The 25,171-nt window shown below is 37.4% G+C and overlaps 1 protein-coding gene across 1 annotated transcript in view; it reads right to left on the reverse strand.

The window, feature by feature from the left end:
- Nucleotides 1-25,171, reverse strand: part of RNF17 (ring finger protein 17) — a 113,950-nt gene that overhangs the window by 76,734 nt on the left and 12,045 nt on the right. The window contains exons 3-9 of the mRNA XM_043891870.1: nucleotides 19,746-19,837; nucleotides 17,766-17,877; nucleotides 16,563-16,643; nucleotides 15,134-15,234; nucleotides 5,073-5,244; nucleotides 3,821-3,897; nucleotides 3,459-3,533 (exon numbers count right to left, since the gene is read on the reverse strand). Coding sequence (XP_043747805.1) covers nucleotides 3,459-3,533; nucleotides 3,821-3,897; nucleotides 5,073-5,244; nucleotides 15,134-15,234; nucleotides 16,563-16,643; nucleotides 17,766-17,877; nucleotides 19,746-19,837 — 710 coding nt within the window. The remainder of the gene's footprint in view (nucleotides 1-3,458; nucleotides 3,534-3,820; nucleotides 3,898-5,072; nucleotides 5,245-15,133; nucleotides 15,235-16,562; nucleotides 16,644-17,765; nucleotides 17,878-19,745; nucleotides 19,838-25,171) is intronic.

Here is a 25,171-nt window from a genome sequence, read left to right on the forward strand (position 1 = left end):
TTAAAACCATTTCCTATCCACATGACAGTACTGTGACACATACAAAGAGTTAAAGTTGTACAGGTGTCCCATGGGTATTTTTAAAAACAGCAACATTGAAATAATTTATGTACTATAAAATCCGGTAATTTCTACTAGAGTTGTATAACCATCACTATAACTTCATTTTACAACATTTCATTATCCCAAAAGAAACTTCTGCCCATGGAAGTCCACAAGCTTTAAAAGGTCAACAACAGAAAATCAATGAGAAGTTGAAGAAAGAACTTGCCACAGTCATGTCACAACTATCTGATCCTAAAAGAACAGTGGATACGGTTTTCAATTTTAATTGTTTAAACTTTGATTTGGCTCTGGTGTTTGATTTTAAACTATGCTAAGATTATTTCTCTCAATTCACTAGCTTAAAGTGTATGAAGCACTGTGAGGTACAATCCTGAGACAATTTCTAGAAACCTACATCGAGGGTTAAAATGATGATTAGTCTGAATCCTTTGGGTATGATTATTCAACAGCCACTAACCTGCAACTGATTATTCACTTCACTCCATATTTTTCTATCTTCACAAATCCACACAGATAAAATCTATCAAATCTACAAATACAAAATTCTATCAAAGAAATGAGATTGAGTCTCAGAAGCCTCTATTCTAGTTAACCCATGAAAGTTTTAGCTTCTTCACAGATCCCCATATAAGAAGCCAAATGAAATCAGAAATAAGAACCTACAAAGCCAAATGAATTCAGCAGACCTATTTTGTCTCTTAATATATGTTGACTAAAGGTCCAAACACCTCCTAAGTACACATATACATACACAACTTTGTAATCTAAAACATTTCTTTTTATACAACTCTTATCTGACCTTACTGAGACATTTAACATTGTCAACCAACTCTCGCCTCAGAAACCTCTCCTCCTTTGACTTCTAGAGTATCGCTCTCTCTTGCTCCCTCTTCATTTCCTTTGGTTTGCAAGTTACTCTTTCCCTGTCTTGAAATTAAATATTTTTCTAGGGTGCTGTCCTTGACCCACTTCAATATCTGTTTTCACTATGCAAACCCATTCTTTAATTACCATCTGTCATCAGTAGAGGCAGGCTACAGTGATACTTTCCCGAAAATCTAGGGAGAAATTTAAAAGACTTCTGAGTTAAACTTAAAACCATGGCAAGATCAGTACAGACACTTCAAGATAATACCTTTTGGTATTAAAAATATTTGACAGTAACCATATTTAAGTTATGAAAACATCTAGAAGAATGTACTGACTGGAAAGGATGATCATCCATGAAAGTGCAGAAAGTCAAGTCATAGAGGCATACAGGGGCCAGGGCTCCATGTGTGGGCAAGATGACTCGAGCCAAAGGCCTGGTACTTGAGGCCTCTGGCAAGGTCTTCCCTGTGGGGTCAAGGAACACAGCAGGCTGACTAGTACCAACACTCTTCACAGCTATTTGATATACCTTATTCCCTTTATTCCAAAAAAACCACAAAGCAATTTCTGATGATTTGGCTTTCTGTGTCTGTTTGGATACTGGAAAAGAATGCCAGCGTAAGTATTCTATTAATAGTCCCTGTGGCAAATCTATCTGCCCCTTAAATTAATAAACTGGCATTCAGATCATGTGTTAGTTTTGTGAACTTGGCTTACATGAGTTTACCTGCTTTAGAGTAGATCTACTCATGTCTGTTTCTGAGCTTGTAATGCTGTGGGCCAGGCCCTCGTTAGTTCCCCAAAGCAATGAATGTGATGCTTCTTGAGGGATGATTTCCCGAGGAGCCATACCACCTTCAAATGAATAAACTTATTTTCTTTTGGGGGTTTCTAAGCCATTTATATTCTGACTACTCCAAAACCAAGAATCAAATCCTGTAACTTCCCTCCAGAGGTTTCTCCCCAGATACCTAGTAAACAATAGGAACTCAGCATATCCCACTATCTTCCCCTCCCAACTTTTCTTTGTATATTTCCAATCTTGGTAAGTAATACCACAATTCATCACCTCAGTCACCAAAGATACACCTATAAATCATTGGAATGCTTCCCTTTTCCTCATTTCTCACACTGAAATGATTACTAAGTTTCAGCACTTTTCCCTATTTAGCATATCATTACGTATTCCTTTCCAGTGCTACTACCTACATTTGGTTTCTCATCATTTGCTAGGCCATATTTTATATATATATATATATATATATATATATATATATAAATAAATACATAATATTATATGCTAGGTCATATAATAACCTAAGCCATCCTTCAGCTTCCAGCCTCATATTCTTCCAAATAATTCTCTATGGTCACTAGAGTTACCTCTTACAAATGTAACCTAATTACTTTTACTTTCATTCTGAAAATCTTTTAATGGCTACTATTTACAGCTGTGCTATCCAACATAACCTTCTCTGATAATGAAATTATGCTGCACTGTCCAATATGATAGTCACTAACCAAATACAGCTACTGAGCACCTGAAATGTGGCTAGTGCAACCAAAGAACTAAAATCTTCCATTTTATTTAGTTTTAATTTATGTTTAAATTTAAATAACCACACATGGCTAGCAGCTACCATATTGGGTAGCACAGGTCTAGGAAATAAAGTTCAAATACCACCAGAGCATACAAGTTTTTAGGATTCAGCCTCTATGTATCCTCTGTCAAAATTCTACATGCAGGTTCCTGAATACAGTATACTATCTCACTGCCCAGCAATTTCTTTCTGCTAAGATGCTGCCTCCCTACTGTGCCTTTCAACTGCTACTCATTTTTCATGAATGGGGGAAAATCAAACCTGCTCTTTCCAAGTCCCCTGGTACCCTGCAAAGAACTGATCATTCCCTTCTTTTGCATCTCCATTAGACTGCACATTTTACTATCAAAGCAATTATGTACTTTACTGTTTACATATGTCATTCTTTATTTACTGTAACTTCTCTGCATAAATCTAAATATCGAGGGTGTTATGTCTCAGTGGTAAAGAACCTGTCTGCCAATGGAGAAGATGAAGAAGACGCGGGTTCAGTTCTTGGGTCCAGAAGATCCCCTGGAGAAGGGAATGGTTACCGACTCCAGTATTCTTGCCTGGGAAATCCCATGGACAGAGAAGCCTGACAGGGCTACAGTCCATAGGGTTGCAAAGAGTCAGACATGACTGAGTAAACACTTTCACTTTTCAACACTTAGAGGCTAGCACATCAGTGTTCAACGCTGGCTGAATAAATGAACCTCAGAGATGACACATAAATCATTGGATACTAATCCTTTCTAGGTCTTTTAATTCTTAAATATTTTATGTAGCATTAATTTACAGAAACCATTTTGCCCTTACATTATTTTTCAGCTTTTGAATCAACATTACACTAACGACCAATTTTTCTGTTTGATCTAATATTTCTGTCTCTTAGGCCATATCAGACACTAATGGCATGTTGCCATTCTTATAAATACTTACCTTGTTGAATCCTCAAATTCAATCTTTCCCATACTGCTGAACATACAGATGATCTCACTGCAATTCATATTCAACCTAAAATTAAATACTTAGCATAAAAAGTGTTCTAATACAAGTTTATTACTTTCTCTAATAAAAATTAGCTAACATTAAAAACTCTGAAAGAGCATTTAAAGAACTTTTTAATTCATAAATCACACTTATTTTAATTTGGTTGCTAATCTGGGAAATATTTTTGACCCAAATTTTCAATTTATAATTGCTAGTTATTTTAATAAATATAGGTTCTAATACATTTTTATACTTAATTATCAGACTCTTCTGAATTATAGATTATTTTTATATGAATTACAATTACTTACTTGGGAGAGTTCCTTAGTTTTAGAGAGCTGACTTGTGACAATTCACTCTCAAATGTTAACTTCAAAGTCCGGATAATCTAGAATCAAAAGAGAAGTATTGCTCATATGTGCATTTTGTTTTGTTACAAATACTGTTGAAACAGAGTAAGATTTTAGAGGGAAAACTATACTCTTTAGGTATTTCACTAATGTGCTCAGGGCCTGATTTTAGGCAAGCAAAGGGAGGGATGCAAATTTCCCCAAAGAAATTTAAAATCTTTTGGAGATGTGTATTAAGATATAACAACAAAAGATAACAACTAATTAATAAATGGGATACAGCTACATGATCAGGGGAAATTCTGATCACATTCCTTGTGCACCTGCACTGCTGTCCTCAAATGTTTCTCCCTTTTTCTGCCCCTATCTTCCTAATGTGGCTAGCTAGGGTAGAGACCAAATTTTACTTTTTTTCACCCCCTAATGTTTCATGTGTAATACACAGTAATAGACTACTACTGTGTAACTACAGTTAGATGGAGGCCTGGTCAAGTAAGATGGTGCAAAAACTTTAAAAGTTCAAGACTTTGGAAGCAGGTAAACAAAGGGCTTCTATTTTACACCTCAGTTCAGTCCAAACATCTGATTATGGGGAATGAGGTCCTGAAGATTCCAAGACAATAGAGGAGGATCTATACCTCAAGGGAACAAGACAGAAATTAGCAAAGAGGACTGATGGTAACCCTTTCCCAGTAAACAATCTCGCAAGAAACATGTTTCTATTTTTGCCCAACAGGAGGCACATGATTAGATAACAGGACAGGGTTGAAGCGCCTTGTTTCCTGACACAGAGTCAGGGGTTGGGAGAAAAACTTAAACAGCATTTTGATAAAATTTTAAGTTAAGAGTTGATAGTCATACCTGTCTATAAAAACAGAGTCTTATTTATTTTGCTACTCTTATTTGTTCTAGTTTTTTATTCAAGTGTCCTAGAAACAACTTTTGACTTAATGTCATCCTACTTGTTCTCAGATTGTGTGTTATAAAGACTTTACTGCACCATTTCCCTAAGTGGTAAATAATAATAAAAGGCCAAACAAAGTTATTAATGTTTATCTTAGAATTTAAACGCCTAAGAATTCTAAATTGATGCCAATAAAATTAGGATAATCTGAAAAGAAAATTCTTGCAGTTAAGTCTTAGATATCATATTCCAAAGCAGGTAAAGTAAGCTACCACAGAAATCATTCACATTATGAACTAATAAAATTACCTGATTTAGGTCACAATATATCCTTAGAGAAGGCGCAGATTTTAATTCTCTTGCTATCTTCATAGCTGCATCCAAATCATTTTTTTTCGCTTCGATGCAGCTTTTAGTCACTATTATTTTTGATAAATAATTGTCTGTATTTCTTACTAATTCTTCACACAGGCTCTTCTTCCTTCATTTAAAATTAAGTTATTTTTCAATATTTCATGAACAATTTTATGAAAGCAAATTTATCATAACTCAAAAGTATCGAAAAGGTAATTTCAGTTTCATGAACTTAAATTTTAATATGGTTAATGAGGCATTCAACCGAACTGAAACCTGTTATAGTTGAAAGCTATGTATATGTAACCAGAGAAAAAGAAACTTTTGTAGAAGAATATAGTTATGTTCCAGATACAGGTGTCACAGAACTGCAGAGGTAAGACAAACCCTAGACGAATCTACCACTTTTAAAAGTAAGAGAAATCCTGGCTACCTTGCAGTCACTTGTGCCATTACAATGACATATCTGTATTCATTTCTCATGAGGATCTACCTGCACATTTTAAAATTTCATAGGCAGATACATATTACATGAATTTGAAATAAGACTTTAAAACAGACTTCACCAAATCAAAACTTAGATATCAATTAACTATAATCTTCAAAGCTATCAGTTATGAAACTGAATAGTTATTCCTTCATTACTCAAAAACTTTTGTACCTATAGTGGAATTACTTTATTATGGAAGTTAAGGTATTTTGCACCAATAATTATTGCTCATTTTATTCATCTTGTAAATGAATAAAATGATTTCTTCAAAATCAAATCTGGCTTCAAAAAAGGGGAGTTTGCCACACTGAAGAGTAGTAAGAATGTGCCACAGGCTCTGCAAGGATTTCCCTGGTAGCTCAGATGGTAAAGAATCTGCCTGCAGTGCAGGAGACCCGGGTTCAATCCCTGGGTCGGGAAGATCCCCTGGAGAAGGGAATGGCAACCCACTCCAGTCTATGGGTCACAAAGAGTCGGACACAACTGAATGACTAACACACACACATGCTCTGCAGGTGAAGAAGTATTCCAAAAAATTTTTAGTAATTACATTAACAATTTATGAAAATCATTTATTTAGGAGATAAATGGTCATTCTGATAAATTTCAGATGATTCTCCCTAAAATTCATGCCCAGGGAGTGATGTTAACAAAATGGCAGACTAGGAGACTCGAAGTCCTTGTTCTTCAATGGTGATGTCAAATGACAGCTAAGAATTGGTTACAATAACCTTCTAGAATTGGAGAATGGACAAAGGTATACAACAATGACACAAATGTGCAGTGGAAAAAAAAACCACATTCTTTCTCAGCAGGACATTTCATTTCCTGTCCTTTCCCAGACCTTTCCTCAGTGTGGTGCAGTCCTGGTCTGGAGGCAGCAGCACACTTCCTGATTCCTTCCCTCCAAAGGGAGCATAGCGAACCTTATTTGCAATGTCCTACTTTGTAGCAGGGGTGGGGGTGGGCAGGGGGGCTACCTGAAGAACCCTTTCACTTAATTTGGCACTCAGGCAGCAAGAGGAACCAAGACCACCCAAGAAGGTTGCAGGAAGGTTCCTCAAGCATACAGATAGCATTCTCCAGGTTAGGCCACATGTTAGGTAAAAAAAAACAAACAAGTCTTAATATGTTTTAAAAGACAATGTATACAAAGTATCCTTTCTGAACATAAAGGAATGAAACCAGAACTCAATAACAGAAGGAGCCTGGAAATTTCACAAATATGTTCAAATTAAAGAACATACTCCTAAACACAAATGGATCAAAGAAAAATAACAGAAGGAGAGTATTTTGAGACAAATGAAAATGAAAAATCAAAATATCAAAATTTATGGGATGCAGTTATATTGGATCTGAGAGAGAAATAAATATATAGCTATAAGTACATTAAAAAAGGCATCATAAACCAACAACCTAATTTTACACTTTGCTGTTGTTCAGTCGCTAAGTCACGTCCGACTCTTTACGACCCCATGCACTGCAGCACACCAGGCTTCCCTGTCCTTCACTATCTCCCAGAGTTTGCTCTAATTCATTTTATTGAGTCAGTGATGCTATCTAACATCTCACCCTTTGCCACCCTCTTCTTTTGCCTTCAATCTTTATGTTTACACTTTAGGAACTAAAAGTAACAAACTAAACCCAAAGCTGACAGAAGGAAGAAATAATAAGATTAGAAGGGAAATAAGTAAATAGCTAGGCAAAAATAGAGAAAAATCAATGAAACCAAAAGACGGTTCTTTGAGATTAAAATTCACCCATTTTAGCTACACTGCCGAGAAAAACAAGAAAAGAATCGATTTACTAAAATAAAAAATAAAGTAGGCATTCAGTTCAGTTCAGTCGCTCAGTCATGTCCAACTCTTCGCAACCCCATGAACCGCAGCACACCAGGTCTCCTTGTCCATCACCAACTCCTAAAGTCCACCCAAACCCATGTCCATTGTGTCAGTGATGCCATCCAACCACCTCATCCTCTGTCGTCCCCTTCTTCTCCTGACCCCAATCCCTCCCAGCATCAGGGTCTTTTCAAATGAGTCAGCTCCTCACATCAGGTGGCCAAATCATTGGAGTTTCAGCTTCAATATCAGTCCTTCCAATGAACACCCAGGACTGATTTCCTTTAAGATGGACTGGTTGGATCTCCTTGCAGTCCAAGGGACTCTCAAGAGTCTTCTCCAACACCACAGTTCAAAAGCATCAATTCTTCGGTGCTCAGCTTTCTTTATAGTCCAACTCTCACATCCATACATGACTACTGGAAAAACCATAGCCTTGACTAGACGGACCTTTGTTGGCAAAGTAATGTCTCTGCTTCTGAATATTCTGTCTACGTTAGTCATGACTTTCCTTCCAAGGAGTAAGCGTCTTTTAATTTCACAGCTGCAATCACCATCTGCAGTGATTCTGGAGCCCAGAAAAATAAAGTCTGCCACTGTTTCCATTGTTTCCTCATCTATTTGTCATGAAGTGATGGGACTGGATGCCATGATCTTAGTTTTCTGAATGCTGAGCTTTAAGCCAACTTTTTCACTCTCTTCCTTCACTTTCATCAAGAGGCTCTTTAGTTCTTCTTCACTTTCTGCCATTAGGGTGGTATCATCTGCATATCTGAGGTTATTGATATTCCTCCTGGCAATCTTGATTCCAGCTTGTGCTTCTTCCAGCCCAGCATTTCTCATGATGTACTCTGCATGTAAGTTAAATAAGCAGGGTGACAATATACAGCCTTGACGTACTCCTTTTCCTATTTGGAACCAGTCTGTTGTTCCATGTCCAGTTCTAACTGTTGCTTCCTGACCTGCATACAGATTTCTCAGGAGGCAGGTCAGGTGGTCTGGTATGCCCATCTCTTTCAGAATTTTCCACAGTTTATTGTGATCCACACAGTCAAAGGCTTTGGCATAGTCAATAAAACAGAAATAGATGTTTTTCTGGAACTCTCTTGCTCTTTCGATGATCCAGCGGATGTTGGCAATTTGATCTTTGGTTCCTCTGCCCTTTCTGAAACCAGCTTGAACATCTGGAAGTTCACAGTTCATGTACTGCTAAAGCCTGGCTTGGGGAATTTTAGCATTACTTTACTAGCATGTGAGATGAGTGCAGTTGTGTGGTAGTTTGAGCATTCTTTGGCATTGCCTTTCTTTGGGATTGGAATGAAAATTGACCTTTTCCAGTCCTGTGGCCACTGCTGAGTTTTCCAAATTTGCTGGCATGTTGAGTGCAGTACTTTCACAGCATCACCTTTTAGGATTTGAAATAGCTCAAGTGGAATTCCATCACCTCCACTAGCTTTGTTCATAGGCATAGGATAATCAATTTTACAGAAACTAAGAAAGATTTGAAGGCAATGCTATGAATAACTATGCCAAGAAATTGGATAACCTAGATGAAGTGGATGAATTCCTACAAACACACAACCTACCAACATTGAATCATGAAGAAACAGAAAATCTGAGCAGATCAGTAAAAAGTAACAAGACTGAATTAGTAATCAAAAGCTTCCCCCACAGAAAAGCCCAGACCAGATGACTTCACTGGTAAATTCTACCAAAAATTCAAAGAAATAAAGCCAACTCCCCTCTAACTATTCCAAAATATTGAAGAGCCACAGAAAACACTTTCCAACTTATTCTGAGACCAGCATCACCTTCATACCAAAGTCATAAGAAAACACTATCAGAAAACTATTGATCAGTGTCTCTTACGAGCATTAAGGCAAAATATTCAACAAAATACTGCTGGGAGCCAGCTCACGAGATCCCACCCATGACAAGGTCATGAGGAGAAAACCTGACAGGCAAGGTGGATCAGGTTTTCAGGGATTCCAAAAAGCTGCCCCTGGCACTCACCTTAAAGATGATATCTGTCTTTCTGATACTTGCTTCAATAGACTACTCCCTAATTTCTGTGACATAGGCAGAAGGCCTTCCCCGATCTCTTTCCAAATAAGAATCAATTTAGAACTTTAATCAGTAAGTTTCCCGGGTGGTGGTATTTTATGAGATTATCCAGGATAAAAGGAGTGTTTCAATTTAAACTCCTTTGCTGACATTTTAGTTTGATTAGCAAATGTGTCTATGCCCTTAGTACTAATATGCATGACTGCTTATAATACCCTAATCATAAAACAGCATAAAGAACCTGATCATATAAAGACCCTAATAGACATAGAGCCCTTTGGGGAGTGAGGAAGCCCTATTAGAAAACACAAGAAAAATTATTCTAAAAGTGGCTATTGGGTTAACATTTGCTTGCTGTGTTTTTGCTCTTAATGTGTTAAGGTTGTGTTATGGAAACCATTGTTAATATAGTTAAAGATCTAGAAAAATAAGAGCTTAGCCCTAGTGTGGTAACAATGAGATGGTTGTTAACTGTCAGTCAGGAGTGCCAGGCAGAAGCTGACTCACTGAAGCCACAGAGTCTGTGTGGGGTAAACCTCTTAGATAAATTCAACTGACAACTTCTGCAGAAGAATTGACTTTTATGTTAACAAGGTTATACTTCTATCATGTTGTGACATGCTGTACTTGTTGCCCTATGAGACTGTAACTTTTCTGTTAAGATCACCACAGAAACAGAAAATAGATTTACATTCACCTGACTTGCATAAAATGTTAATAGGCCCCAAGGCCAGAAGATAATGTACAAGACCTTCATAAACAAAGAAGTATGCAGAAAACACCCTGGTTTCGTGAAGGACAAGCTGATGTAATGTTAAACTATCTTTCCCTTAGACATGTACTAACTTAGGGTATAAAAGCTACGGTAAAAAATAAAGCATGGCCAGACTCTGCTGCACACCCCCGTCTGGGGTCTCTCTCTCTCTCTATCTCTTGCCGACGCTGTTCATCCTGAGACTTGGCCCTATCAAGGCTGGTCTCACGTGTCTTCTCTCGATGACGCCGTTCATTCTGAGGTAGCCCCTGGATCCTGCCGGGGCTGGACCCCAGCAAAATACTAGCAAATTGAATCAACAAAACAGTAAAAGAATAATACATCATGCCAAGTGGGATTTATTCCTGAAATGAAGTATGAGTATCAATTAATGTTATACAGCATATTAACAGAAAGAAGAAAACCCCCCACAAGATCCTCTCAAATTATAGAGAAAAAGGATACGACAGTCTCAACACCTTTTCAGGATAGAAACTCTAACAAGGAACTGAGGAAAACTATACCAACGTATAAAACTTACATAAGAAAAACCCACAGCTAACATTACGCTGGATGATGAAAGACTGACAGCTTTTCTTCTAAGGACAGGAGTAAGAAAAGGGTGTGAGAGTTTACCGCTGCTATTTAATATACTATTTTAAGTTCTAGCCAGAATTAGTAAAAAAAAAAAAAAAAAACAACATAAAAGCCACCCAAATTGACAAAAAGAAAGTGATGTCTTTTTGCAGATGACATGATCTTATCAGTAAGAAAGAGGGAGAAGAAAGTGAAGTTGCTCAGTTGTGTCCGACTCTTTCCGATCCCATGGACTATAGCCTACCAGGCTCCTCTATCCACGGGATTTTCCAGGCAAGAATACTAGAGTGGGTTGCCATTTCCTTCTCCAGGAGATCTTCCCAACCCAGAGACTGAACCCAGGTCTTCCGCATTGTAGGCAGACACCTCACCATTTGAGCCACCAGGGAAGTCTTATAGGTAAAGATGTCACAAAAATAGTAGTAGGGCTAATAAATAAATTCAGCAAAGATACAGAATACAAAATGAACACATAAAAAATCAGATACATTTCTACATACTAACAATGAACAGTCCAAAAAGGAAATTGAGAAAACAATTCATTTTACAAAAGAATAAAAAGAAGACTGTACTCAGGAATAAACATGACTGAGGCTGCAACAGACTTGTACACTTGCTGTATACTACATAACACTGCTGAAATTAATGAAGCCAAAATAAATGGAAAGATCTTTTATAATCATGAACTGGAAGACTTAATATTTGTTAAGATGTCAATACCCAAAGCAATTTACAATTCAAAGCCATCCATATCAAAATTCCAATGATGCTTCATGTAGAATAGAAAAACCCATCCTAAAAGTCACAGGAGATCTCAAGGGACCCCAAACTTCCAAAACAATCTTGAGAAACAACAAAGTTGGAGAGCTTACATATCCTGATTTCAAAATTTGCTACAAAGCCACAGTAATTAAAACACTGTCCTACTGCCACAAGGACAGATGGACCAATGGAAGAGAATAGAGAGCCCAGAAATAAATCTTCACAAACATGGTCACTGAGTTTTGACAGAAGTCTCAAGACCATTCAATGGAGAAAAGACCCATCTTTCCAACAAATGGTGCTGGGAAAACTGGATATCCATATGGTAAAGAATAAAGTTGGACCCTTCCTTTACACTATATACAAAAATCAGCTTAAAATGCCTCAAAGATCTATACGTAAAAGCTAAAACTGTAAAACTCTTAGAAGAAAACACAGTTGGAGAAAGTTTCATAATTGAAGATTTGGCAACAATTTCTTGGATATGAAACCAAAACACAGGCAACAAAAGAAAAAACAGATAAATTGGACTTCACAAATTAAAAACATCTTTGGATCAAAGAATGCTATCAAGAGAGTGCAAAGGAGGGATCTGCCTGGTGGTCCAATGGCTAAGACTCCCAGTGCAGGAGACCTGGATTCAATCTCTGGTTGGGAAACTGGATTCCACATGCCACAACTAAGAGCTGGCACAGCTAAGTAATTTAGTTCAATAACAACAACAGACAACCTACAGACTGGAAGAAAATATTTGCAAACTACGTGACCAACAAAGGCTTAATTTCTAAAACATACAAACAGCTTATACAGCTCAACAAAAAATTAAAAAATGGGCTAAAGACCTAAACTGACATTTCTCCAAAGAAGACCATTACACAGATGGTCAACAGGCACATGAAAAGATATCCAATATCACAAATTATTAGAAAAATGGAAATCAAAACTCCAATGAGGTATCCCACTTCCCACAAATCAGAATGGTCATCATCAAAAAGTCTACAAATAAATGCTAGGCAGTGTGTGGAGAAAAGGGAGCCTTTCTATACTGTCAGTGGGAATGGAAACTTGGTGCATTCACCATGGAGAACAGTATGGAGGTTCTATAAAAAACTAAAAATAGTAACCATATGATCCAGCAATCCCACTCCTGGGCACATATCCAGAAAAGATGAAAACTCTAAAACTCAATACATGCACTTCAATGTTCAAAGTACTCAAAGTAGCAATATTTACATTAGCCAAGACAAGGAAACAACTTAAATGGATAAAAAAGATGTGATATATGTACATGATGGAATATGACTCAGCCATAAAAAAGTATGAATCAATGCCATTTGCAGCAACATGGATGGACCTAGAGAATATTATACTTACTAAAGTCAGACAAAGAAAGACAAGTATCATATATTGCTTTTTTTTTCATATATCACTTTTATGTGGAATATAAATGAACTTACTTACAAGTCAGAAACAGACCCACAGACATTTAAGGGTAGAAGGGACAAATTAAGCATTTTGGATTAATAGATACACACTACTATATATAAAGTAGATAAAAAACAAGGACATACTGTACAGCACAGGGAATTATATGCAATATCTTGTAATAACCTATGATGAAGAAGAATATGTATAACTGAATCACTCTGCTGTATACCTGAAACTAATACTGTAATTCAAACATAATTCAAATTCAAACTAATACTGCACTTCAATAAAAAAATTTAAAACCACAAACAAAAGGCAAGCCACAGGAAGAAGAGAAAATATCTCAAAATGATACATCTCACAAAGGATTGATAGCCATAATGTATAAAGAACTCCTACCCCATCAATAACAAAATAAACAATCCAAAAATGGGCAAAGGACTGGAATACATATTTCTCCAGAGAAAATACACAAATGGTCAACTAATAAGCACATGAAAAGATGTGCTCCACAATACTAGCTATCATGGAAATGTAAATCAAATCCAAAATGAGATACCACTTCATATCCTCAAAATGGCTATTCTTTTCAAAAAAGAAAATAAAATGTTGGTGAGGATGTGGAGAAACTGGAACCTTTGAGCACTACTGGTGGAAAAGAAACATGTGCAGCCATCACAGAACACAATCTGGTAGTCCTTAAAAAGTTAATCATAAAATTATTGTATGCCACTAAACTATACATTTTTTAATTTCAGTTTTATTGGACTACAGTTGATTTTCAATGTTATATTAATATTAGTTTAAAATTATTAACTAACATTAATATTAGTTTCAGGTATACAGCAAAGTGATTCAGTTATACATATAATCTTTTTTTAGATTCTTATCTCATATAGGTTATTACAGAATACTGAATACAGTTCTCTGTGCTATACAGTAGTTTCTTACTTATCTTATATATAATAGTGTATGTTCATCTCAAGCTTCTGATTCCTCCCTCCCCCCACCACTAAACTGTACACTCTTTTTTTTTTCCTTTATTTTTATTAGTTGGAGGCTAATTACTTTGTACACTCTTAAATGGTTAAAAAGGTAAACTTTATGATGTATATTTACCACTATTAAAAACATTTAAAATGCATGCACATGACTTTTCACCTTTAAACTCCAATACTTTGGCCACCTGATGCGAAGAACTGACTCACTGGAAAAGACCATGATGCTGGGAAAGATTGAAGGCAGGAGAGGGAGAGGGGAGAAGATGACGACAGAGGATGAGATGGCTGGATGGCATCACTGACTTGACTGACATGAGCTTCAGCAAGCTCTAAGAGTTGGTGATGGACAGGGAAGCCTGGTGTGCTACAGTCCATGGGGTCACAAAGAGTTGGACATGACTGAGCAACTGAACTGAACTGACCTATCACTTAGATACTATAAATACCAAATGTGAGATATCATAAATATCAAGGAATAAAGAATATCAACTGATTCATTCAGTGTGTTGAACCTATGTTCTGGGCATTCCAATTAGAAATTATAACAAGAAACAAGAGTCAAATAGACAAGCACCATTTCTAAATACCAATTTATCACAACTTTTATGAGTCTGTCTCTTAAAATGTACAATGTGATTAAAGACCATATATATCAACATTCTTAAAAAGGATGGATATAAAACTGTATGGTATGTGTTTAGAAAAATCATTATTATTTGCTGTTGATGCAAATAAACACATAAAAAATGATGGCATTATGTACATGAAAATGTATGTTTGCATTTTCCCAGTATGCTGAATTCTACAACAGGATTCAGAAATAGACAGTATTTTTCTGTGCTGCTTTAAGAAGGATATTATTTAACAGCTTTGGGACCAGAAGGCAAATAGCCTAAATAAATAAATAAATAATTTTTCTTCGTTTCGAAGCTGTAGACATCAGCCTGTAAGGGAACGACCCATTATCTTCTAAACTTGTTTAAAATCTACTAATTTTTTTCAATCTATGTAGAGAAATAAAATGACAAGTTGATGTTAAAAGCTTCAGTTGCACTGAGTCTATATTTTTAACTTATTACCTGGAATCAAGAGAAGTGAAAAGCTGATCAAACTGCTTCTCCAGAACCTCTGTAAGACAGACTGTCTCCTCTTCTGTCTGACTGTGTATGTGTTCAAGCATCTGGGGAAAAGATAATACAAAGACCTAATCTAGTATTTTTATTTTGTGGGAGTTATGTTTTTCAACATAATTTTGAAAAGTAAAAGGTACTTTTTGGACTCTTTTCAAAATAAGAACAGAAGAGATCAGATGATAAAAATGGGAAAAATCACATGGTTAAACTTTAAATCCTTGTTCTTGTCAGCAAGATCACATCTTTGTTAGTACTTTCTAGTGATAAAATTTGCAAAAAGGACTAGAAAACCCACTAAGTTTTCTGAACTTCTCATCACTTTTACTCAGTACAGGAAATGGATCATTTTGGATAGCTAAGTTTCTCTCTGGCAGGATTCCTTAAATTTATAAAAACTTAAAATATAACACTAGGGGCTTCACTGGTGGTCCAGTGGTTAAGATTCTGCACTCCCAATGCATGGGGGCATGGGTTCGATCCCTGATCAGGGGAGTAAGATCCTGCATGCCACACACTAAGGACAAAAAAAACCCTATATATATATGCACACACACACATTTTAATTAAAATGTTAACTATTCCACAAATTTCCTTGTATTTTAAACAAAGACTCATCACTTGAGATCTGTGACCTTTTTTTCCTTTTAATCTTTCCTTTTTGAAATGGTAATGTCTATTCTATGCCTGTCCAATAAATGCATTAATATTTTAGAAGGAGACAGTTTACTAGTTTCACACATTCACAGCTGGAGAGGAATTTTGCCCCAGCATGAGTCATACCCTGAATCTCACCCATACCTGATTTAGAAGATACTTAGATGAGATTTTGGACTTAGATTTGACGCCAAAATTGGTTAAAAATTGGGGGGATGTGAGATGCAGTAAATGTATTCTGCAAATACATATGTTGAACTCTTAAATTCTATGTTAGCTACAATCTTTTGAATGCCTTGGTGGTGAATTTGCTGTTGGTAGGTGCAAGGAGCTTGTTCTCTGTGAATAAATGAATGAGGGAAGTCTGTCTCTTGGGTTAATGGGCCAAGAAAGAAAAGAACCTAAAACTATGTGTAATAGTATACAGCCAAATAATGAGCAGTATAAGAAAAGTGATCTGCAATGCTTCCAAGATAAAAAATTCAGCTCACAGCAAACAGAAATTATAGCTCCTTAACAGAGCTTCAATTTCAGCAGGCTGCCAACACAAATGGTATGAAACTAATCCTAGGAGGCCATGAGTTTTCCATTCTTTTGTATGTTTCTCTCTCACTGGATTATGTAAGCTCTACCTATAATGCTAAGCTCTGCCTTCAATGATATACATTAAAAGGGAACATGTCTTAATTTAGGATAGAATGTAACTTTCCAGAAAGCTTACTTTTACAGCAATACTTAATTGTTCAAAATTTTGGCCTGCTATCTTCAATGCTTCATCAATCTCTTCCACAGTTTTACTTTCCTAAGAAGGGGGAGAAGAACCACATACAAATACAAAACATAAAAACAGATGCTTAGATAGACTGTAACAGTAGCAAAAACATCAAGCTACGATTTTGTTTACAAAAGCAACCTAGATCCATTACAGCAATCTGAAAACATGCAACAATGAACATTTTAGAGTTTTGCTGATAGTATTCCAGATTTTTTTTTTTTTTAGGTATCTTTCTGAAAAAATGGGATTATGTCCTATAACCATTTCGCAACTTAAAACTACCTGAAAAAAATTATCATGATCATAAATAATACACATAAACAGCAACAGTTTTTAAGAAAATGAAGATTATAATCAGGCTATGTTAAGATTTAAACACTGGGGACTTCCCTGCTGGTCCAGTGGTTGGGAGTCCATGCTACCAATGCAGGGGGTACGGGCTTGGTCCCTGGTTGGGGAACTAAGATCCCGCAAGCCGGGTGGCGTGGGCAGAAAAGAAAAAAAAAAAACAAAAAAAAACACTAAAATTAACGTACAGAAATTCCTTGATAAAAACAAAAGAAAATTCTTATGGGGAAAAAAGAAGGATTTAAACATGGAAGACAGTGCTCTCTCCTCCCCCAGCCCACGAATAATCTCCTTAACAAAACGACTTAATAGTCCACTCAACAGCACTTTGGAATTTGTTCTGTTTCTAACCTTCAATTAAAAGAATATATTATGTAAAGTTATCACAAGCCATAACTGATAAAATTCAATACTCCAACAAGAATTACATCATTATCAGTAAGTGCCACTAGGTCTCTTGGTTGCCGTTAAAATAACTGGAAAATCATACTTAGAATCTGGAAACTTGTGTCTTATACAAGTTTCATAAAATCTGAATTCAGTAACTAGGTTCAAAGGGAATACAGGTAAATATCAAGAGCACTAACAGCTGATCAAAGGCAGAATGTGTTGACTTGGGAAGAAAACAATTGTTGAGGCATAGTTCAGAATAAAATAAGAGACTGAAGCAAGGAGAGCAGGTTTACCTTTAAACTTCCCCAAAGAATTTGAATTATAGGACCTTTGAGAGCACAGGAAAGTCAAGCTACTAGAGAAAAGTAAAAATGGTTGGCCTCACTTCATGAATTACATTTTTCATACCTCTATTACAGCTGATAGGTTCAAAACAGTCCTGGGTGTGGAGGCTGAATGTTCTAAACCAACAGTTTGTTGATGAGAAGTCTTTTCCAAGTCCTGAGAACAATTCCTCATCCTGGAAAATGTCAGGTACATTATTTTAAGTATAAATATTAACATAATGGTTTTAATCTTCTATTTTGATTTTTACCCTCTATTAAAAATAATTATGATGACTTATAAGGACATTTACAATGAGTTCTCAATTATCTGTGAAAAGCAAAGAGAAGAAAATCATGACTAAACATGTTTTCATAAAAAAGCTAACTTTACTCAAGAATTCAACTTCCTAACCAACTCCTAAAAGTAATAGCTTATAATATAAATTGTGCTTTAATTTCTTAATCCTTTCTCCTTCCCTGGTATTTTTTGGTAGAGATGTTGATAATCACTTAACTGTCTGAAGCTCAATTAAAATAAGTAAGTAAGTATACACACAAATGCCAGCTATTAAAAAATGTACTAACAGGCCTGGCTAATGAGGTAATAAATTTACTAGGTAATTTTAAATGAAAAGCAAGCTACATTTCTTGTCCATAGATGATAGAGTTTTTGCCCATTTTTATCTTTATATCCCTACATTGGCTAGCACACTGTGTTTGGTGAATAAGTTAATCATAGCCTAAAACAGCTCATAGAACAAACTATGATGACTGAATGTTACTCTCGTAGGAAGAAATGATACACAAAGTAATTTTTAAACATTTGATTACTTAAAAAGTGGATATCCATGTTCTTGAAAACATGTGAATGCATTAGCCATAAGGAGTCCATCATTCCAATTCCTGTTTCAAAATATTAAAGAAAAATCAGGAAGGCAATGCATCATGTATCAAGAAACACTTCTATTTTAAAGCATATCACTATTTAAATCAAACTCTACTAAAATTAGGAAACAGGAGTTTTTAACCTAAGTACACTTGACATGGAGAACTAATTTGAAAACTGGTAATTTGGAAAAAATTGGGATACCTAAAACAGATTCATCTACTTATAAAAGTAAAATTTCACTTTGCAACCATATCTGACACTACATGAATCTAGACAAAAGTATAATCAGATTTGGCTTTCATGTTTAAAAAATAAGAAAGCTTCACAAAGAAATTCCAGATTTCTGTTTTGTCTTGAGAAGGATAACCTGGCACCACTGGGATGTCTTAACATGTAGCAGAAACTGGCTAGAGCTGAGCAGGGGGCTCCCTCCTCTGGTGTGGGTGCACAATCCTTAGCACTCTTTAAAAAAAAAGTCAGCCTCCCTCACCCGGTAAGTCAACTGCTAGATTCCTGAAGATGTCCCAATTGTTGTGGCCAAAGACTCACATGTAGCCACAAAGATTCCTAAAGATTTATTCTAATCATTCCACTCAGAGGTTAAGGAGGAAGTGATTGATAGAATACAAATAGAGGAGGTGGGAGCAGTACTGGCATTCAATAAGCCTGAGTTCTACCTCTGGCTCTATCAATAACCAGTAAGTAGACTTTAGCTAAGTGGTTTTATTATCTAAATAAATAACTGTTCTGTTGGTTTCTAAGCACCCATTTAAATCTGGACAGAGGACCTGCAGCAGTAATGTGAAAAGTCAGGAATGCTAGCCTAAAGGATTTTGGATTTTATTGGATAGGCCATGAAGAACCACAGAGCAGCAGAGAGTCTGGAAGAGCTAAGGTATGCAAAAGAGACTAAAAGAATTAAGTAGGGTGAAGAAATGGTAATTGTGAATTCTGTTTCCCCTCACTTTAAATGAGGACACACTAATGCTGCTTCTTTAGGAGTTGGATTCTCCACTTCATTAACAGCTCAGACAAATTATAAACTTAAAGAGCATTCTGTAAACAATGGGTTAGAGAGATACGATGTAAGAATAACCTTTTATCAGTAACTCTAAAATAACTTTCAGAAATACAATGAATTTTAAATACTAAAATAGTGCACATGGAACATACTTTTTAGGCTGCAATTTTTCCATAAAAGAATCTTCTTTAATACATCCATCTATTGGGCAGTATTCTTGTTTTGTATTTATAGTTGCAGCAACCTTAAGACAGAAGATTAAAAACAAAAAACCAAAAAATCATTCAGTAAATTGTTTATACAGAATTCAAAAAACTAGTGTGTTATTCATAGAAAAATGAAAAGATCCTTACATCATCTTTTAAGTCAAAGAAAAACATACTTAAGTGACATTTATATTCTATTTTAATTTTTGAGGAAATCAGTAATTTGGCAACTATCAACTAAACAGAACTAAAATATTTTCAGTTCAGTTGCTCAGTCATGTCCAACTCTTTGTGAGCCCATGGACTGCAGCACGCCAGGCTTCCCTGTCCATCACCAACTCCCAGAGCTTGCTCAAACTCATGTCCATCAAGTCAGTGATGCCATCCAACCATCTCATCCTCTGTCGTCCCCTTCTCCTCCTGCTTTCAATCTTTCCTAGTATCAGGGTCTTTTCTAGTGAGTCAGTTCTTTGCATCAAGTGGCCAAAGCTGATGTCCAGCTTCAACATCAGTCCTTCCATTGAATATTCAGGACTGACTTTCTTTAAGACTGACTGGTTGTCTCCTTGCAGTCCGAGGGACTCTCAAGAGGCTTCTCCAACACCACAGTTTAAAAGCATCAATTCTTCAGCGCTCAGCTTTCTTTATACTTAACCACACCTCTAAAGGAAATTCTTTGGAGGATTACTTTAAAAATTTACTGTCAAGTTTTTTACGATGCTATCTTAGGGTATGTCCAAAACTCTAAAATACTTAGGAATAACTTTAATAAGAAAAAGATAGGAGGTGGTTCTAAGATGGCAGAGGAATAGGACAGGGAGATCACTTTCTCCCCCACAAATTCATTGAAACAACATTTGAACACTGAGCAAATTCCACAAAACAACCTCTGAAGGCTGGCAGAGGACATCAGGTACCCAGAAAGGCAGCCCATTGTCTTTGAAAAGAGGTAGGACAAAATATAAAAGATAAAGAGACAAAAGAGTTAGGGATGGAGACCCTTCCCGGGAAGGGAGTCTTTAAAGAGGAAGTTTCCAAATACCAGGAAACCCTCTCACCGGCAGTTCTGTGGGGAGTTTTGGAATCTCAGAGGGCAACATAACCAGGAGGAAAAATAAATAAATAAAACCCACAGATTACATGCCTAACGGCAACTTCCAGCAGAGTCACCAGCAAGCGGGGGCTGTACAGGGAGGAGCGGGCTGCATTGCTTAGAGTAAGGACCAGGCCTGAATGCCGTTAGGGCAATCTGAGGGAGCTAACATGAGATAGCAACCCAAACTGTGGGATAGCCAGAGAGAGAGAGGAAAAAAAAGGAGAGAACTATCCCTCGAAAAGCCCTAACCTAAGGCACTGCCACCCACTCACAGAACAAAACACTGAGCGAATGCCAGAGGAGAGCTAGCCGACTGTGGACTGGCCCATCCCCTGCTGGAGGCAGGTTGGGTAGCAGCCAGAGCCAGAAAGGGGCAAACTCGGCCCCAGAGATGGCATCCCCTACCAAACTGCGAGCAGGCTTCCAGTTGCTAACCAAGACTTCCTGGGATACTGGATGGTTGACATCCACTGGGAGGGTCGCAGCCACAGATCAGATCCCCAGAAGAGACACATGGCATACCTGAAATGGTGCGCCAGCTGCCACCCAGTAAACTGAGCAGCTAGGACCAGGGAGGTGATAAGATGCACCACACCTAAGAAGAGTGCACTCGCCAAGCACCTAGTTGCCTGAGCTGCTCAGACCTGGGAAGGGCACAAAACGCAGGCCCAACGGAGTCTGCGCCTTTGTGGAGTACCCGAGATCCTGAACCTGAGCGTCTTAGACCTGAGAAGTGTACGCAACCCAGGGCCTGCTTTAGACAGTTCCCTTGCAGGCCAACCTGGAGCCTGAGCAGTGTAGACTGGCAAAGCACACACGCCCTGAGCAGGGGCAAACCCAGTGTGGCCCAGGCACTGCGAGCGCTCCCCACACACGCCAGTGATGTTTGTTTGCAGTGGTCCTCCCTCCCCACAGCACGACTGAACAAGTGAGCCTAAATAAATGACCACCTTCGCCCCCTTGTGTCAAGGCGGAAACTAGACACTGAAGAGACCAGCAAACAGAAGCCAAAATAAACAGGGAACTGCTTTGGAAGTGACAGGTGCAACAGAATAAAACCCTGTAGCTAGCACCGACTACATTGGAAGGTGTCTATAGATCTTAAGAGGTATAAGCTGAAACAAGGAACTATCTGAAACTGAACTGACCCCACACTGCCCGCAATAGCTCCAGAGATATTCCTAGATATATTTTTACTTATTATCATTAAAAAAATGTTTTTTAATTTTATTTTTAAGTCTTCTATTATTCCTTTAATTTTCATTTTTATAACCTACTATTACCTTGCAAAAAAAGACACTATTTATAAAGCAAACTTCATATATATTTTTTATAATTTTTGTGATTTTGTTTTGTTTTTTTAATATTGTATTATTGAGAGTTTAACCTCTACTCTAGATTTTTTAATCTTTGCTTTTGGTATTTGTTATCAATTTTGTACCTTTAAGACTCCAATCTTCAGTACCCATTTTTACTTAGGAGTGTGATTACTGGTGTGATTACTCTCTCCCCCTTTTGACTCTCCTTTTTCTCCCCCAGGTCACCTTTATCTCCTCCCTCCCCCTTCTCTTCTCTACCCAACTCTGTGAATCTGTGTGTTCCAGGCTATGGAGTACACTTAGGGAACTGATTACTGCCTAGATCTGTCTCTCTCCTTTTGATTCCCCCTTTTCTCCTCCTGGTCACCTCTATCTCCTTCTTCCCTCTCCTCTTCTCTATGTAACTCCATGAACCTCTGAGGGTTTCAGACTGTGGAGAGCACATAGAGAATTGCTTACTGGCTAGATTGCTCTCTCCCCTTTTGATTCCCCCTCTTCTCCTCCTGGTCACCTCTATCTCCCTCCTCCCTCTTCTCCACATAACTCTGTGAACCTCTCTGGGTATCCCCCACTGTGGAGAATCTTTTCACCATTAACCTAGATGTTTTATCATTGGTGCTGTATGGATGGAGAAGTCTTGAGGCTACTGTAAGAATAAGACTGAAATCCAGAGGCAGGAGGCTTAAGCCCCAAACCTGAGAACACCAGAGAACTCCTGACTCCAGGGAACATTAATCGATAAGAGATCCAAAAGCCTCCATACCTACACTGAAACCAAGCACCACCCAAGAGCTAACAAGTGCCAGAGCAAGACATACCACGCAAACTCTCTAGCAATGCAGGAACATAGCCCTGAGCTTCAATATACAGGCTGCCCAAAGTCACACCAAACCCACAGACATCTCAAAATTCACTACTGGACACTTAATGAAGTGTCCTTGCACTCCAGAGAGAAGAAATTGAGCGCCACCCACCAGAACACCAACGCAAGCTTCCCTAACCAGGAAATCTTGACAAGCCACTCATCCAACACCACCCATAGGGAGGAACCTCCACAATAAAGAGGAGCCACAAACTGCCAGAACACAGAAAGGTCACTCCAAACAATCTAAATAAGATGAAAAGGCAGAGAAATACTTGGCAGGTAAAGGAACATGATAAATGCCCACCAAACCAAACAAAAGAGGAGACAGGGAGTCTACCTGAAAAACAATTCAGAATAATGACAGTAAAAATGATCCAAAATCTTGAAAACAAGATGGAGTTACAGATAAATAGCCTGGAAACAAGGACTGAGAAGATGCAAGAAATGTTTAACAAGGACCTAGAAGAAATTTTAAAAAGTCAATATATAATGAATAATGCAATAAATGAGATAAAAAACACTCTGGAGGGAACCAACAGTAGAATAATGGGGACTGAAGATAGGATAAGTGAGGTAGAAGACAGAATAAGTGAGGTAGACGATAGAATGGTAGAAATAAATGAAGCAGAGAGTAAAAAAGAAAAAGAATGAAAAGAAATGAGGATAACTTCAGGGACCCCTGGGACAATGTTAAACGCCCCAACATTCGAACCATAGGAGTCCCAGGAGAAGACGACAAACAGAAAGGCCATGAGAAAATACTTAAGGAGATAATAGCTGAAAACTTCCCTAAAATGGGGAAGGAAATAGTCACCCAAGTCCAAGAAACCCAGAGAGTCCCAAACAGGATAAACCCAAGGCAAAACACCCCAAGACACATATAAATCAAATTAACAAAGAACAAATATTAAAAGCAACAAGGGAGAAACAACAAATAACACACAAGGGGATTCCCATAAGGATAACAACTGATCTTTCAACAGAAACTCTTCAGGCCAGAAGGGAATGGCAGGACATACTTAAAGTGATGAAAGAGAAAAACCTACAACCTAGATTACTGTACCCAGCAAGGATCTCATTCAAATATGAAGGAGAAATCAAAAGCTTTACAGACAAGCAAAAGCTGAAAGAATTCAGCACCACCAAATCAGCTCTTCAACAAATGCTAAAAGATCTTCTCTGGACAGGAAATACAGAAAGGGTGTATAAACTCAAATCCAAAACAACAAAGTAAATGGCAACAGGATCATACTTATCAATAACTACCTTAAATGTAAATGGGTTGAATGCCCCAACCAAAAGACAAAGACGGGCTGAATGGATACAAAAACAAGACCGCTATATATGCTATCTACAAGAGACCCACCTCAAAACAAGGGACACATACAGACTGAAAGTGAAGGGCTTGAAAAAGATATTTGAAGCAAATGGAGACCAAAAGAAAGGAGGAGTAGAAATACTCATATCAGATAAAATAGACTTTAAAATAAAGGCTGTGAAAAGAGACAAAGAAGGACACTACATAATGATCAAGGGATCAATCCAAGAAGAAGATATAACAATTATAAATATATATGCACCCAACATAGGAGCACCGCAATATGTAAGGCAAATTCTAACAAGTATGAAAGGGGAAATTAACAATAATACAGTAAAAATGGGAGACTTTAATACCCCACTCACACCTATGGATAGATCAACTAAACAGAAAATTAACAAGGAAACACAAACTTTAAACGATACAATGAACCAGTTAGACCTAATTGTATCTATAGGACATTTCACCCCAAAACAACGAATTTCACCTTTTTCTCAAGTGCACATGGAACCTTCTCCAGGAGAGATCACATTCTGGGCCATAAACCTAGCCTGGGTAAATTAAAAAAACTGAAATCATTCCAAGCATCTTTTCTGACCACAATGTGGTTCAGGTGGTAAAGAATCTGCCTGCAATGTGGAAGACCAGAGTTTGATCCCTGAGTTGGGAAGATCTCTGGATAAGGGCACAGCTGCCCACTCCAATATTCTCACATGGAGAATCCCAAGGACAGAGGAGCCTGATGGGCTATATACAGTCCATGGAGTCACAAAA

This window comes from Cervus elaphus, chromosome 30 (assembly GCF_910594005.1).
Source record: "Cervus elaphus chromosome 30, mCerEla1.1, whole genome shotgun sequence".
Taxonomy (NCBI): Eukaryota; Metazoa; Chordata; class Mammalia; order Artiodactyla; family Cervidae; genus Cervus; species Cervus elaphus.